The sequence below is a fragment of the Streptopelia decaocto genome (genome assembly GCF_964273445.1).
Source record: "Streptopelia decaocto genome assembly, chromosome: 14".
Classification (NCBI taxonomy): Eukaryota; Metazoa; Chordata; class Aves; order Columbiformes; family Columbidae; genus Streptopelia; species Streptopelia decaocto.
In genome coordinates, this window is record NC_138669.1 from 8,504,766 (window position 1) to 8,521,292 (window position 16,527).

The window sequence follows — 16,527 nt, forward strand, 5'->3', positions numbered from 1 at the left end:
AGTTTGTAGTTGCTTTAACTGTGCAGTTAAACAGACTGAGAAAGAGCAGTATGGCAGATAAAGAAAATTCCTTTATTTGTAGATTTATATAAGCATAATATGAAGTTAGTAATTCTACTGCAGTTACTTAAGTTAGTATCTAGGAATATCTGTAAGGAAGAGCAAATAACTTAATCTAAACTCATATCTTCATCTTCATCTTTCTTGTCCTTCACGTCTCCTTCCTTTTGGTCTGACTTCACGCTGTTCTGCATCGCTTTGGCAAACGCTTCTACATCTGGAAGTTAAACACATTATTTATTGAACTCTGCACCTTCTGGGTTGGAGTTCATTGTCCACAAGAGGTGAGGCTTCACTACTTGGAAAGTAAACAGTTGTTTTAGAAAGAATCTGTTAGCAGGGGAAAAAAGTGTTAACACTTGGTTCAATATCACACACAGTTGGATCTCTCTGCCATAGGCAGCATTTTATGCACTTTCACTGTGCACAGGCAGCCCAGGACCAGAATTATTCAGTAATGGAATGGAATGGATGCTAAAAGCTTATTGGGAAAACTGATCCCCTCTCCCCCTGGTGCTACAGGCCCCTGCTGCATTCACTTATTTCAGCTGAACCATTAAAAGACTCCCCCACAGAAAGGCACTGAACAAGGTGACTACAACATCTCCAGTCTTCTGCATCTTTGTCAAGAAAATAACATCAAGGCCTGTTCAGCACATCTCTTTGCAGAACCCTGAGTTCTCTAAATGCGCAGCTGACGTCACCCTGTGTCTGCTGGGGAACACCTGAGCCACGCACCTGTTCCTTGTAAAAAGAACAGCACAAGAGTCCACTTCTGCCAGTTACGACATTCCACCTTCAATAGCTGTGTGCAGTGCAAAAGACAAAAACAAAACCCCAGCAAACCACTTCACCATGTCCCCAACAGCCCCAGCATTTACCTCCTTTATTTGCCGCATCTACTGCCTCCGTGGGCAAGCCAAACTGGCTCATGAGCGGGCCAAGCTGTCCTGACGCTAAGGCGGCACTGAACATGCTCAAGGCCTGTAAATTGGAGTAAACAGCGTCAAAAAAAAGAGTTTGTGTCATGTTTGTTCAACGCCCAGCAGCTGCTGCGTGGTGACGGTGTGAGGGGAGCGGGGCGGTGCGGCCGGTGACGGCGCAGCCAGGCTGGGAGCAGCCACTCTCCCATCACCTCCTGCACCAACCTTAAACCTTCAGCTGGATGCAGCTGCACTATCAAATCGTCAATTAAAAACGTTCCTCATTTCCAAGTCTCGTCTGCACAAGAGTTGCCATAGTTTAAACTAAAAAAACGGTCTTCTTAGCCACTGAAATTTTGCAAATTGACAATTTTTAATCAGTGTAACTAGGTCAAATTGGCCTGTAATACATCAGCTTTCATCACACGCACAGAGTCCTGGAATTAAGTACATGTTTCAAGAGAAACAAGAGTCATAGTGCTGCAAACATGAGCATCTCTCCCCTTCAGTCACCCAAAATGTCCCTTAAGGAGTCTGCTGCCAAGACACCCTCTGACAGGGAATAACAAATTTGCTACTACTCCTGTCATTTGCCAGAGAGTATTTATAATAAAGAGAAAGGTAAAGCCCAATTCCCAAAGAAAAATAAAACACATTCTGATCTACCCTTGGGTGACCGCAGGAAGGAAGAACTAGGGCTCCATTAAATCATGTCTCTGCTCCTTCCCACTTCCACAGAGCAGCTTCCTACTCTGCACAGTGTCAGGGCCCTCAAAAACCAGAAAAGTGAATCACGAGGGAAGGAGAAACTGCAGTTCCCATGACGGGCACCAACCTGCTGAAACTGCGGAGATGTCAGGGTGTTCTGAATCTCCTCTGCAGTCTGCGGCAGAGACTCCCCCGAGGGCAGGTAAGGCATCAGCCGCTCCTGAACTTCGGCGTTGGCCAGGATGGGAGCCATTATCTCGGGAGTCAGAACAGTGGCCAGGTCAACTGGGAAGAAAATACATGGTTGGCTGTTGGACTACGTGCAAAACGCCATGTTTTTGTCACATGAACCGAACGATCTAGTCAGAGAAGAGCTGAAACGTAGGCAGCGCACTGCCAGCATCCTTTCTCTCTCTTGCAGTTCTAGAGTGAGAATAAGACTCTTGAAGCAGCTGAGAATTACTTGCAAATTAAAAAAAAAAAATAATAATAAAAAGAGACCTTTCAAACCAATTTGGAACAGGATAGGACAGTCAAAGAGCTCCAAAGGACTCCTGGATCCAGCAGCTGTCTGCTCAGAACACCGTTACCTTGCTGTCCTCCTGCTCCGGACGGCACGTTCATAGTTGCTAAAATGTTCTGCAGGTCGCTCAGCTGGATGGGCTGGGTCGGGCTCGTGGCGGAGCTGGTGCCGTTACCCGAGCTGGGCACAGGGCTGGGACTGGTCACAGACGCAGCCGCGGGAACAGACGGAGCAGGTGTGACACGAGTAGAAGAAGTCGTGGAAGATGGTGTCACAGCAGCTGACTGGCTGCGAGAGCTGGAGAAGATAATTAGTATCATTAATGCCCCGCAAAAAACAGCTTCACCTCTTATATTTCAAAAAAGCTTCTTGTCAAGCCCTATGATACAAAGAGCTCGTACCCTCACTTTAGAGGGGTAGTAAGTCTGAATTCCCATCATGTTTCCTGTTCAAGCCACAATTCCTCCCACAGATGTGACAGCTTTATGTTACAAAACCGCTACAAACCAACCCAGCCACAGTTCATACCTGGATGACGAACTGCTGGTCGGGGGTCCCCCACTGCCGAGCAGACTGGCCAGCCCAGGACCCGTCAGCGCACCCAGCCCACCTTCCGTAAACATAAAAGAAGAACAGGTTTAGAAATGTGTTTCTTTGGGTTTTCTGTACCTCTCTGCTCTAGAGAGGTCACTCTTGTACCTGAAAGGTTTTAGTTGCTAAAATAAAGGAGGAAGGGGTGAAAGACCCCAAACCAACCCCCCCGCCCCGCCCCTTCGGTAAATTAACAGCTCTTGTTTTCTGATCTTGCATCCCTACTAGAAAACTGCCTGAAGAGAGAATTGCACGTTTTAGAAATGACTCAATTTCTAGAGGTACACAAGGGTAAAATGACTTGGGTTGGTGCTGTACACACATGATCATTGTAACACAGCCCTCTCCTCTTATCTACTCGTTCCCAAAAATCCAACTTTTCTCTAAACTTTAAGGCCAATGTCCTCAGAAGCCCTGAACCACTTCACAGGCAAAGTAAGGACAACCCCGTGCACGAGCAAAGTGCTCCCAGCAGAGCAGAGGACACAGCAGAGAACCAACACTCAGCCTTTGAGCAGAGGACACAGCAGGGAACCAACACTCAGCCTTTGAGCAAAAGAAATGAGAACCGGCCTCCTTCATCCACACATCCCGACTCCCGACGACTTATGGCAGTTTCTCAGTCCCCTGGAGCTGTCAGTGACTGATTGATTGTCCCCTACAAGTCCTTTGAGCCACCTCAGCCAAACGCTCCATTTACCACATGCTTCCCATCCAGTGGGTTCTTCCACCACATCTAACTAGATACACGTCTACACAAGCACCTGCGCTCAGCACACACCTTCCAGGAACCGTCTGCACGCAGAGGACAGAACAACAACGCTTTGTTAGCAAACACAATTAACTGAGGTTTCAAACCACTGGAGACCAGAGCCAGCACCAGCTCCTCCTCTGTATGGCACCCACTGCTATGAACCGAGCCTGTACTCCTCATATTCTTTACTCACGGAGCTCCCACAGCAGCGGAGCCGCAGGGTGAAGCTGACCGGGCTGCACCACACGCTCCTCCACTCACATTGTCCTCACTGGGAAAGTTTACCCAGGAGCAAGGAAGCTCCTTTGTTGCAGGAGTGCTGCAGTAAAAGCAAGAGATGCAAACCAGATGTAGAAGAACAAGATGCTACCAGGAGAAGAATCCACACAGATTCTCCACAACCATCGTTTTCCAAGGCAAGCAGACAGTTTTCTTTGCGTTACTGTAGTGAGCTTCACACCAAGCTGTCTCATGGCTAGATGTAAAGGCCAAGAAAGAAGAGCTGCTGAGAAAAAGTGTTGAGACGAAGAGGAAGACAGTCTCAGGAGCCATGTGAAGCTTCAAGAAGGAAGATCTTTTCCAAACACATCCTAAAAAGCCAGAATCTTCCAACACTAACATTAGATTTGCATTTGAGCATCCCACCAACATGAGATTTGTATCTAGAGCCAAAAGACATGAGCTAGATCCACAAAAATGGACTTTGGAGCTTAAGCACAGAGCCTTAGTCCCTGTGACCTGCTAAGCTTTGTCTCCTTGCACTCGAGGGTCTCACTTCTCTGTTGGTCTCGGAGCACAGAGAGCGTTAAGAACAGATGCAGGGATGCAAACACACCTCTCACCCCTTCAGAAAGACAGCGCAGGGACTCCAGCTCTCTCTGGTGTTGCCCAGGAAAGAAACCCCTAACCTGAGCATCACTCCTCTGACTAAAGCATCCTCCAACCCTCCTCTTAAACTCTTTCTGCTCTGCACACAAATATTACTGGATCAGCGACAACATGAGCAATTCCACAGCCTGGTAACAAGGACACTTGCCAGGGATGGCCCCTGGTTTGCAATCCCTGCTCCAGTGAACATTTAGGAGGAAAAGGAGGGGTGGAAAAAAGGAAATAAAAAAGGAAAAAAAAATAAAAAGGCAGAAGATTCAGCGGAGCAAGGAGCAGAACTGACACTCCTTGCAGATCAAGCCCTAAGACGAGTGCTTTGAGGAACCTGGTACCCTCCGTACCCTGCAACTTTTTTTTGCCCCTTAGCTCATCTCTGAGGCAGGGCCTTGCTTTCTCACGTGAAAGCAGCGCTACTCAAATCAATAGCACTACTAGAAAATATCGTCAGGTAAGATTTAACCTGGCAGGAGAAAACACCATTTTGCCATAAAGATATTAAAGCATTTTACCAAGTCCTCCTAAGCCCGTTGGTCCGATCAGCTGCATGAGCTGGTTATGGCTCATGTTTCCAAGAAGGCTTTGCAAGCCACCCTCACCTAAAAACAAAAACATTCTGAAACACAACATATTCACATATTTTTCTTTTTTTTCACAGCACTCCAGCTCAAACAGCAGGAGATTAATTGGCATCACATTCTGTATGGAAAAAACAGTTTCATGTCTTTACTGATTCATGATGCTCATAAAAGATAAATGCAACTTGGCTTCATAAAGAGGTAAGACTCCAGAGAATTTACTAGAAACAAAGAGAGATTTCTGCTGGCAGTCTTAACTTTCAGCCTGCACCTATTGTAACAGCGCAGTTTGTTTTACTAAAAGCACATTTACACTTCTGGTATTAACGCTGTCCCCAGCTCACCCTCTACAGTCATCAGGAATTTCTTCCCAGGGAACTCTAAGTGCTCATTCTAAAAGTAAGTTTTAAAAAAGCCTCTCAAGATGGACTGTACCTCCCAACGCCGACAGCTCGTGGCCTCCACTTGCGTTTCCACCCAAAGCACCGGGCATTGGGGGATTGTTGAGATACTCGTTCACTTTACGGCAATGTTCTTCATCCTTGTCCGTTTTCGGCTCCTGCAAGAAATTTGCTCTTGGTACGAGGCAAACCGGCAGTATTTTTTTCCAAGACCTTTACTACTGGCTTCCCACAAACCTGCATCCAGAAGAAGAGCCGTTTTGATCCTGCCTTGAACTTCAATACATACACACGGCCAGTCGTGCACTGAGGAACCCTCTTGAATTCACAGTCATCGGGAAAAATAATCAAATCCTGGAAAATGCAGCAGTAGAAACAAACGTTTGAGGAAATGCGTGAGTATTCCTTTTAGCTTCCCAAAGACCTCTCCCCTCCTCCCCCAACTTTCTTCCATCTGCTCTGAGGAGCAGAGAGGACTTGGAAGTGCAGATCTGTCCGGCCACAGTAGCACTTTCATCCTAATTTCTCTTGGAGAAGCTCTATCACCAGCGCCAGCAGAACAAGAACAAGACAGACAGTGACTTAACGCCTCAACACTGAAACACAAACCCATACTCACATCTTCAACGTTGCCTGAAGTCCTGTCCTTCCAGCAGAAGTGGATGAGGGAGTCATCTGTCTGCTGGATGTACACGAGACCTTTTCTCTTGTCCGGGGTTACAGTGCTGCCCTTCAGGGACATCTTCCCTGCCCGAAATTCCACCAGATATTTGCTGGAAGAGCCGCGGGAGCCTGGCACCAGGCTTGGGAATAACGCGCCTGAAGACATCCTGGAGAGAGAGAAAGAGCAGCAGATGGGACCAGAAACCTTCCCATATACTCTCTTGTCAATATCACATTTTATTCTTTATCAAGCAAGTGCCACAAGAAGAATGTGTCTTGCTGCCTGCAGAATTTCAGGGCAATCCACAAGAGCTAAAGTAGAACCCGGCGTGAAGCCAGAGCACTGCACACATCTCCAACTACGGGGAGCTTGTCTGCTGAGGTACTTGAAAAATACCCCCCCACACTCCCCTGGTGCTTCCTTCTCTGGTTCGTATCCCGGTTCACAGCATCGGGGACGTTTTAACCGCCACCAGCGCTGCTGCGCCGCTGATCTTCGGCCTCCTGCTCCAGCAGCCCGGCAGAGCCCGCAGCCCGCCCGGAGCACCCCCAGCAGCTCCGTGTGTCCCCGGGGAGCTCCCCCACAGCCCCGGGGTCGAGGCGTTACAGGGCGGTTGCTCCTCAGCCCGTCCCGCCGCTCACACCCCCCGCGCCGGCCGATCCGAGCACAGCGGCCGCTCAGCCCCGGCCCCGCCGGCGGGGAGCCCGGCCTGGCCCCTCACGCAAACCGCGAGCGGACCCACCGCGCAGGCCGCCCGCCCGGAGGCCGCGATCCCCAGCCGGGCCCCCCGCGGCCTCCCCCGGCTTGAGACCCCCGCTCCCCTTCTCGGGGCGCAGCGGACCCCGGCGTGAGGGAGGAGCGGGGAGCCCGTGAGGGAGGACGGGCCCGACCCGCTGTACCTGCCGCCGCCACAGGCCCTGCGCCGCTCCGCGCTTCCTGCTCCGCGCGCCGGAAGCCAGCCCGCCGCGGGGCGGGGCATGGCCGCACGGGCGGCCCCGCGGTTGGACGGCGCGGCTGTCAATCAGGGGTGGTGGCGCGAGGCGCCGTGCTGTGTCACGGCGGCGGAAGATGGCGGCGGCCCCGCCCCCCGCAGAGCCCGGTGCCCTCAGAAGCGCCTCCATCCCCGTTTGCTGAGCAAGGGGCGTTATTAAACATTACAAAAATAAACCCGTTTCCGTGGCGCTAAGGGCTTCTGTGGCACCAGCACCCGGGACACGGGTGACCCAAATCTGGGGTGTTTGGCCAGAGATGCCGCGTCACCCTCAGGACACCGAACACACATCTGTCCCCAACAAACCAGAGCAGCTGCCTCCCCTGAAGGGCAGGGGCAAGATCTTGCGTCTGTTTTAAAAAAAAAAAAAAAGAAGAAAAAAAGAAAAATTATTTCAATTACTAAACAGGAGTAAACACCGCTAATTAGTTCTGATGGGTTTTTTTCTGGCTAACGTAGGGTACACACTTCTGTCCTCAATCAGAAGAATAATTATATAAACGCCTCATGTCTGAACAAGCTGCTCCCACCTGACAACACAACATCACCTCAAAGACAAAGGCACACGCAGACAATGGCTAAAAAGTTAATTTTTCATTCGCATTTTTCAGCAACCCCGCTCCAGCTGCCACCCAACACACGCAGGAGCCCCCGCAGCCGCGTCCCTGCCCTGTCCCCTCACACCCCCCCACCACCTGTCCCCACTCTTGGTGCCCCCCACCATCACCCCAACACACCTCAGGCCCCACACACCCCAAGGAAGCGGCTGCCATGGAACCAAGGCACCCATGGTGGGGAAGAAGCCACAATGGGGTGTGCAAAGCTCTGATTTAAATCATTATTTGTTTAAAAAGCATCAGAATGAAAATAAACCATATAAACCCAGCCGCCCTCTGCCCCACTGACCCCAGCCCCGCGAAGTCTAACTGACAAAAATCTCTTTGTCACCGTCTAGAGGCCCAGAGGGTTTTAAGTATTTATTATAATTTCTTTCTAGATGGTTTCTCTACATAGCTGTATTAACATATACTAACACAGTTCTCTTATATACAGTGTTTAATCAAGTTATAAAAGTGACATTCTTTTAAAAGGTGCAAAGTTATTAATGTTTTGACACGTAAACTAGCGAGGCGAGATCTGCATCGAAAATAGAACTGTTTCACTTTCAGAGCAATCGAAAGGCGGCATTAGGAGTCCCTGGCTGGTCAAGCACAGACGTGTCGGCGCTGAGGGAAAAGTGTTTTGTACGTGTTGGCAATGAAGAACAATAAATTAAAAAAAAAAAAAAATGGATCAAATATGAAATTTTACTAAAAACTTCACACTAAAGGAAGCGGAGAAGGGGGTAAAGACATAAGTAATGAAGCGTTCTGCCAGAAATCTTCCCAGTTTCTTTTTAAATCCCAAGAAGGGTCTATATTAAAGTTCAGATTAAAAGCATTGTTACCATTTTTTTCATGCCTCCACTTAATGGAAAGGGTTTAGGTCTTTGAATTTAAATCATAACTTAGGCGAGAGGGATGCTAAGCTGTATACTTCTTATAAACAGAATATTTCTTTAGCAATTTACAGGTTTTCCACTCAGGCAATTTCTGCTTACATCTATTGTTTTAAAAACATACCATTTAGTTTAAGCAAGTTTTAAACTCCCATGAGATGTTAAATTGGCTTAATACATAAATCCTTTCAACCCTCACCCAAAGAGTTCCCTGCACTGCTTGCAGCAACTTTGGGAAGGGGGTTCCAGTGCCCGGCACAGTCACTTAAGTTCAGGGGGGCCTTATAAAACGTATTTTTCGCTGTCCCACGTGGACCAGCAACGTCTGTTTAAAAGCCAAGTGTCTGTGCGCTCAGAACAAATCCAATCCATTCTCTGCCCCACATTTCCCCATCCAGCCCGCGGGTCCCCAAGACTTCGCGGTCACCCCGCACAACGTGCCGCTCCTGGCAACAGGGGCAAGTTGCCACCAGCACGTTTCACATCGGGCCCTTACTTGTCGCCTTCATTTTTTACAGCTTCTCTTTGTTTTTCCAAATGAGGACAACAAATAAATCTCCTAAAAACGTAAAGTTAATCCAATCATTAGATGCGTGATTTGATACAAAAATGTTCGTCTATGAGTACATTAATTTTCTTTTGCTTTTTAATCCCGTCAGTGGGAGAGAAGTGCTTCAGGAATCTACTCTTTGGATGAAACCACCGCTGTGTTTGGACATCAGTCAGACCAGTTCTTCCATGAATTCCTCAAATCGCTGGTGCTTAACACCAGCAATTTCTGAATTACTCTAAACAGCAGTGTAGCCACTCTCCATTTTTGCCTGGTTAGTCAATAAAAACTTTCATAAAAGAAGCAACATTAGGATTAGTTTTAATTACTGGACCTATCAAGCCTCTCTTCCCCCCTACTCCCATCAAGTATATCACTTGAAGGAAAATTTATGCATCAATTCAGTAACTGATTATTCCACTATTATGTGGTTTAGATGGTTCAATATGGAACAAAAAAAACCCATAAATCCCACTTTTTGACATCACGTGCTCACAGAAAACTTGGAATAGGTATAACGCTGCCAAAGCTTTAAATTGATTCAGCTTTTTCACAACATACAAAACAGACATGACCTAAGAATGAAAAACATGCAAACCAAAACTTCCCCAAAATCTGAACCTGTGAGGATTTATATACCAAAGTGCTTCCAAATAAAAGTTTAGTCTAGGAGCGTACACAGTGCCAAAGCTGCCAAAGGTAGTGCAGAAGATTTAAGCCTCCAAGTGGTAGCAAGCAAGATATTTTACATTGTAACCACCTCTACATTCCTACAATTGCTTCCAGAAGCTTCTTGTATTTTAAGAACAGCGTTTGACTTCAGAAAAAGCACATTTTTAATGCACCCTTCCCTCCTCCTAACGTATGCTCTACGTAATTTTACCACAGGTTTACAGTTTGATGCTCACAGTGTCCAAACGTTGTGAAGACTCTGTAACAGACAACGACGGTTTGAGAAGCTCAGGTTGGGTTTGGGTTCCCCAAGTCTCTGAATTATTGAATTACCGAGAGCGGGCCGGCAGCTCCGGTCCCCACGTAGTGCTACATTCCGTGGAAGTTCGGCGCTTCACGGGGAGTATCCACAGTACCGGATCCTGTAGGTACCGCATCAGCTTTTCATCCCTGCTCCGAGTTCCAAAAAGACTTCAGATTCTTCGCTATTGTACTAAGTAACAAGGATATTATCTCTATTTATTTTTTTTTAAGTCACATAGTTTTCAAGGATATTATGTGCTCTACCAGATACTGCGTATCTTCCTGACAAAGAAACTAGGGGGGAAAACAATTAAAAAAAAAAAAAAATGAAGAACTAAAGGTCCCTTTGAAAATTAGTGAAAACGTGATGATTTCAGGTGCAGCTTTATGGAAAGAATGCAACAGTATTTAAATATTTGGCAATCCAACATTAGTGATAATTAAATCCTTGATTGTTGACTGGTGGAATTTTTGTTAAAATTTACTTAGAAAAGCTGGTTTTTGCTATCAACAAAACCAGAGTAACTGGCTTGGAATGAAATCTAGGAACTAGATGTCCAGATGAGATGAGCGATTGGTTCTGTGATTTCAGTATATGTCAGGACAGTCTGAGAAATTTCTATCGAAATAGCCACCTGAGTACAGCCAATCTGAAGTCCCAGTGTACGGGTTAGTGCCTTGATGAAACCACCTGGAAAAGGAAAAGGAAAGAAACAATAAGAAAAAAGCAAACAGAGTGAATAGTTATTAATAGGGGAAAAAAACCAACTTTGCTTCTTTCACAAAACATTGTATAATAAAAACCACACTGGTATTTCTTACCAGAAAAAAAATTCTTAGGAAATATTCTGAACATGAAAAATAAGGCGTTAAGCTTCCTACATCATTATCACCACCTGAAAAGATCTTTAAAAGAAAAATTGCATGAAGTCAAGGAGTATGAAATGGATTTTTAAATTGGTGCCCCATTCCAAATAAAAATAGCATTGATACTCTAGATTATATATATTAATTTTTACTTTAAAAGAATGATAAATTGGTTGCACAATCCCCTCTGTAAACCTGTCCAAAAAGAGAACAGTTTCGTTCCGTGGAGCTGTACTTTGCACAGATCAGACGCTCGCTCTTTAGCCACGTTGACTGAAAACAAATCTCTGGAAGAGATTTTCAAAAGCATTAACTGGAATTAATCTGTAGCTGTTCCTTCAGGCTTTGGGAAGAGATGTTTTTCTCTTCTGAATTTCATGAGATCACGGGAGCATCCCCGAGTTCCCGCCTGCGAGGAGGCACCTGCAGAACCAGCCTGAGCACACGCTCCGCTGTGCGGCTGAGAACAGCACCGGCGGGAGCAGGAGCCAAACCACACATTGCTCCATGATCATTTTGTGACTGAGAAGTCACCTGAATATGCAATCAAAAAAGCAATTTCTGAAGTATCTAAGCCAAGAAGTCCTAAGAGCGTGAAAAATAAAAGGCCCTAGAGGGCCACAACGCCTTATTCAACTGCTGAAAACCAGACAGGAATTGGTTATAGGAGAGATGAGACAATGTTTTATTCATTCTAACAAAAATATGGCCTCTCTAGGTTTTAAAAAACAAAACCAAAAAAACAGCATAACCCCAGTAGTTAATTATGGCAGATTCCAGCATTTATTATTACATCATTTCTCCGGGACAAAGTTATCAGCAATTTTGGCTTCCAGCTACATTATTTAATTGTTGACCCAGCAAATGCTTTAAGTGTCACAACAAATTGTGCTGTCATGCAGGAAATCAAACACACGCTGTCCTGAATAAAACCATTTCAAGCAGCGTATGGAACCATTCCAAACATTCAACAAACATCCAGCTTGCTTCCCCCTTACCGTGTGTGCCACTCCACTTCATCCTTTGCACGCTCCTTGCGAGCGGCTCGTTGTTTCTCTTCTAGTCTCTCTTTTTCTTTACTAGCCACATCTAAAAAACATTTGAAGAGAAGTTGGTTACTTGCAAAATAAAAAATGCAGAACACACACTGCAGAGAAATAAATAATAGCTCATTTAAGCAAAAGAAAGCATTTACTGTGCACCACCTCACAGAACAATGAAAATCTCAGGCCACATAAAATTGTCATTTCAGAAAATTTGCTACTACAAACAGAGTTGAAACTGAAATTTTGGTGGCTTATGTATCAGAAACACTGCTCCAAGACAGCAGGAAAGAATTTAGATTAGGCATAATAGAGGGATTTTTTTTCACTATTGGGCCATGTGTTTTTTCTGCCAAACGCCAGAGGCGCAGAGCACGTCTGCTGCCCACATGCCTTTCCAGACAAACTCCAGAGCAAGAGAATGTGTCTGCCAGCTCCCCCCAGGTTCACAAACACGCAAACACACCATAACGCAGGAACCTGGGATCCGCTTTGGACACGTTTGCTCTCCCAGCCTTTTCTGGGAGAAAACAGACCATCGTACATTGTTCTAAAGCGTGTTCATTAACACGGGATTAAAAGATTTAAGGTTGCTCTGGGAATGAGAAACTGAAGACAATGTTCCTGTATCAACCAACCTCCCTCACTCATCCCTCTCAAAGCTTACTAATGTGAAAATATTTCCTCCAAACACTCACCCATGTTGCCGTTCTCCATGTTTCTGATATCCGGCCGCAGCCGGCAGTCAGTGGGAGCCAATATTGCTTCCATGCCCTTTTCCAACTCATTGAGACTCACAGCAAAACTGGTGAAATTGTACATCTTCAAAGCAAGTTAAAGAGAACACATGGGTTATTTTGGCACCAAGTTACCCACACCGAACAGATGCAACAGAACTTCCAAGAGAAGTTACTGAGACAAACCTCCCCCTGGCTGCCCTGTAAGCATGGTTGGGGTCATGCAAAACTACAGGTTTTGTTGGAGGGGAGGGATGAGAAAGGGCAGGAGGGGATGGAAATTACAGCTTTTTCAATCAGTCTCCACTTCAGAGGATCAAGACAGATTTTATTCTATATTTATATGGAGAAGAACTGCCAGAGCCTGACAACCAGCACACTAAGGACAGGCACAAGGTCTCCCCTGAACGTGACTCACATTCCTGTGGATAAATCACTAACGATGCACAGACTGATGGAAACAGTTACCTGTGATGAGTTTGGTGGCCGACAGTTTATTCTCCAAAGCAATTTACTGCCTGGTATGAACTGCACCGTGTCTTGAACCTCTGGCATATCATCGGCCTCATCATTTTCAGATTTAATAACATCTTCACTCTGAAACAGAGATAACGTTTGGCAGGGGAACAAAGGGAAACTGGGCAGTTTCATCTAGAGATCCACAGTGACTCTTGAAGAATCTGTTCAAATTTGAGATATTAAACACTCTCCTGTACTTTTGCCTCACCTCTCACATTTGCTTTTCCTTACTCTGTACACTGTTTCTCTCCTTTTTTATCGTAATGCCTTGCTCCTGATAGATCTGAATAATTCCCCACCACCTAGGTACAACGTCAATGTCTGTTTAAAAAAGATTAATAATAGTAAATTAATGTCTTTCAGAAGTCTTTTCCCCAGCTTCCCTGCTATCCCATGCCATAGTTTAAATTCACCTAACACAACTATTACTTCTTCAGGTTGAAATGAGCCCAGACAGGGATTTAAACCAGTTCTCATAATGGCCTGAGAAAGATAAATAGGTCATTCCTGCTTTTGGATATCGCGTCATCATTTGCAAAGTATCTGGATGTGCGATTAAAGAACAGATCTGCTCTTGTTTCAGTTTGATTTCCTATGCTCCATATTCCAATAACTATTATCACTGCCAGTCTTCTCACTGTTAAGACTGTGGACTTAAGTGTATAAATACAGTGGTTTTCCTTCCAAGTTTCTTTGTTACCAGATGCGCTGTTATAATTAATATATAAAATGAAATGCAGTATTCTCCTAGAGGCCACTCTCAGAATCTGAGAGAATCCGGCTGTTGTGGCACACAAACAGACACACTGTGGAATTTCAGAGGATTTCACCATGAGAAACCATTTAAAACCACAACAACCAGAAGGGAAGTGTGAGGCAATAACATCCTAGAGTGACAGTATCTTCACTCCCACCCTCTTCTTATTTTCTTTCCGCCCCCTCTGACACGGCCCATTGACTTTATTCAGAAATACCCTATTAAGTTAAAACAGGGCCTGTTTTATACACTAGAAAACAGCTCCATATGGTTGAGAGTCTAATTTCAATCACTTGGTTTGAGTATTCATTATTTAAAAAGACTCTTTTAGGCTATTTTCCATGTCAACATCTGGTTTACTGTTAGTTCCCCATCTAAATATAGATTCAACAGGAAGGAAGGAAAGAAAGAGTTGATTTTCATAAGTTGAACAGAACCTTATTATTTAAAAAAAAAGTCAAAATATAAGCCTGCACCGTGACAGAATCCAGAGCCAAAAGTAAGGCTTGTTGTGCTCTAGATTCTTCTGATGTTAATATTTTTTATTTAAAAGTTTGAACTTCTTAAGAGTGATTAGCTTCTGTTTAACTTATTTTCATTTTCAAAGAGCAACCAGGGTCTGCAAGACCCTGTTGATCTCCGGAAACCCAGGAGCCCTCTGCTGCATCATGCAACATTCTGCATTTTCCATGGGAGACTGAGGCTTTGGTGGTAACGTACCTGACAACACTTTGCATGGGATGAAAAAAACCCTGCATGATTTCAAACCCCTTTGTTGTTTAGGCCGTCTACATCAAATTCTGAAGGCTGCATCAGCAAAAAGCAAAACTGACTTAAAAAAAACTTGGTTTGTTTTGTTTTTTTTTAATGCCCAAATTCTAGTATTTTTACAGCTGGAGTTGGCAGCAAAGCCACTTTTCTCATTCAAAGACTGGACAACATCAGCTTGGGGGTTGATATTTTATGACTTCTCTTTGACAAGCCCGTAGCAAACACCGCTCCTATGAGCTCTCTCCAATACCAGCAGCATCTGACCCTCACCAAAAGACACACTGTTTTAACCCTCCATTCACCACTACCTGACCATTTACGCAAAGAAGATATTTTCCTTTTATTTCTTGTATTTCAGTATCTTTTTCTCCCTACAGAATCCTTAACCTTACCGGCTTCAATTTCTTCTGCTCACCACCTCTCTTTTCATTCTTTTTGTAAGTCTCGTACGTAGTGGGATCGGTGCACCACAAACATTCCGTCCACTTGCCATAGATCACGCACAGCTTCTTTCTGCTGCAGAGAAAGCAAAGGAGAATTAGAAGGCTTTCTAAGAAGCAAAAGTTAAATCAAGTCATGCAGATTCTAATCTATATTAAACACCTGTCTTCCTACTTCGTTGTTTAATATTTTATTTTTCTTTGCAGATTTCTTAGAAGCCAGATATTTGATAATGCAAATAAAAGGCTTCAGCTTATTCCATTCTTTCTGAGATTTGGTCCTGCACAACACATCCTCATGACTTAGCCATGTGCTTTTGCCACTGTTAGAATGAATGTGGGTGCAATAAAGCCAATAGTTTTCAATACAGAGACTCGACTCAGAATCACGAAACAGATTTGGGTTTGATTAAAAATTCCTAATTACCATATTTCCATTATTTTAAACTGAAGACCACAATGGTGACCATACAAGAGTGAAATCAGTTGCCAACGCTCTGCATTTTCCCCGGATATCTTTATTTCCAAAGACTGGAGAGTTTTTTTAATAGCGCTCAAAATGATCATCCTAGAATCAAGGGGTTTAATATTGACACAGAGAACAGAGATGGGTTGCAAGCGGCATTTCTAGCAACTTCACAGTCACATCAGTTGTGGTCACTACACAAGCAAAAGAAGAGTCACAGTGCTCAGAAACAGAGATGCCAAGAGGCTTTTGTCACTTACTTCTTGTCCTGAATGTAGCCCTCGACTCGGTGAAGCTCCTTCCCAAACAGGCCACACGGTTTAAAATTAAGGACACATTTATCTCCAGTACTGTAAAGGAAATAAATACATGCGTAAAGAAGTAAGACCCTAAATACATTAGTAATTTGACTTTTTTTTTTTTACCTTATTTAGCTTTTTGCATAGAGTTACAGTTAGCTGGGGGGTAGTTAGTTATATCATTATTCAACTATGGTTTATTATCTGACCAAGGCATTAAAAAAGGCACACAAATTTCAAAATTCCACAAAAAGGACAAAAAAGAAATCAATGTGTGCATGAAGATGTGAGCCTGTGAAAGCCAACTGGAAATATGACCGATATTTCCAAGTTTCACATAAACCTAAAATTTATCAAAAGAACTAGGAACCGCATATGATTTAACCCACACTATTAACACACTGCATTTCAGATTAGTATCTATTTACAGCTAATTGTAATGAAAAATAACTTCTACAAATGACCTACACAGGAAAATCTAGTTAAGGGCATTCAAAAGTTACACCTGAATTGCTAGCAAAAATTCT

At 44.6% G+C, this 16,527-nt stretch overlaps 2 protein-coding genes across 6 annotated transcripts in view; both read right to left on the minus strand.

Annotated features, from left to right (window-relative positions):
* Positions 1-51: 51 nt before the first annotated feature.
* ADRM1 (ADRM1 26S proteasome ubiquitin receptor) lies at positions 52-7,080 on the minus strand. Of its 3 annotated transcripts, XM_082065745.1 has the most exons (10): positions 6,987-7,080; positions 6,043-6,253; positions 5,661-5,777; positions 5,458-5,581; positions 4,957-5,043; positions 2,743-2,824; positions 2,282-2,511; positions 1,819-1,976; positions 942-1,044; positions 52-277 (listed from the first exon to the last, which is right to left on the minus strand). In XM_082065745.1, the coding sequence occupies exons 1-10, from the start codon at positions 7,064-7,066 to the stop codon at positions 171-173; spliced, it is 1,299 nt and encodes a 432-aa protein (XP_081921871.1). In that variant the 5' UTR covers positions 7,067-7,080; the 3' UTR covers positions 52-170. The 3 variants fall into 3 exon arrangements, with proteins under 3 accessions (XP_081921871.1, XP_081921872.1, XP_081921873.1); XM_082065746.1 differs by lacking the exon at positions 4,957-5,043; XM_082065747.1 differs by lacking the exon at positions 942-1,044.
* Positions 7,081-8,030: 950 nt separating this feature from the next.
* OSBPL2 (oxysterol binding protein like 2) overlaps positions 8,031-16,527 on the minus strand; it is a 29,141-nt gene continuing 20,644 nt past the window's right edge. For 2 of the 3 annotated variants that reach the window (XM_082065409.1, XM_082065408.1), the window contains exons 9-14: positions 15,962-16,051; positions 15,188-15,311; positions 13,217-13,345; positions 12,710-12,833; positions 11,967-12,057; positions 8,031-10,792 (exon numbers count right to left, since the gene is read on the minus strand). In XM_082065409.1, the coding sequence (XP_081921535.1) occupies positions 10,690-10,792; positions 11,967-12,057; positions 12,710-12,833; positions 13,217-13,345; positions 15,188-15,311; positions 15,962-16,051 (661 nt within the window). In that variant the 3' untranslated portion in view covers positions 8,031-10,689. The remainder of the gene's footprint in view (positions 10,793-11,966; positions 12,058-12,709; positions 12,834-13,216; positions 13,346-15,187; positions 15,312-15,961; positions 16,052-16,527) is intronic. The other variant, XM_082065410.1, reaches the window with a different exon arrangement.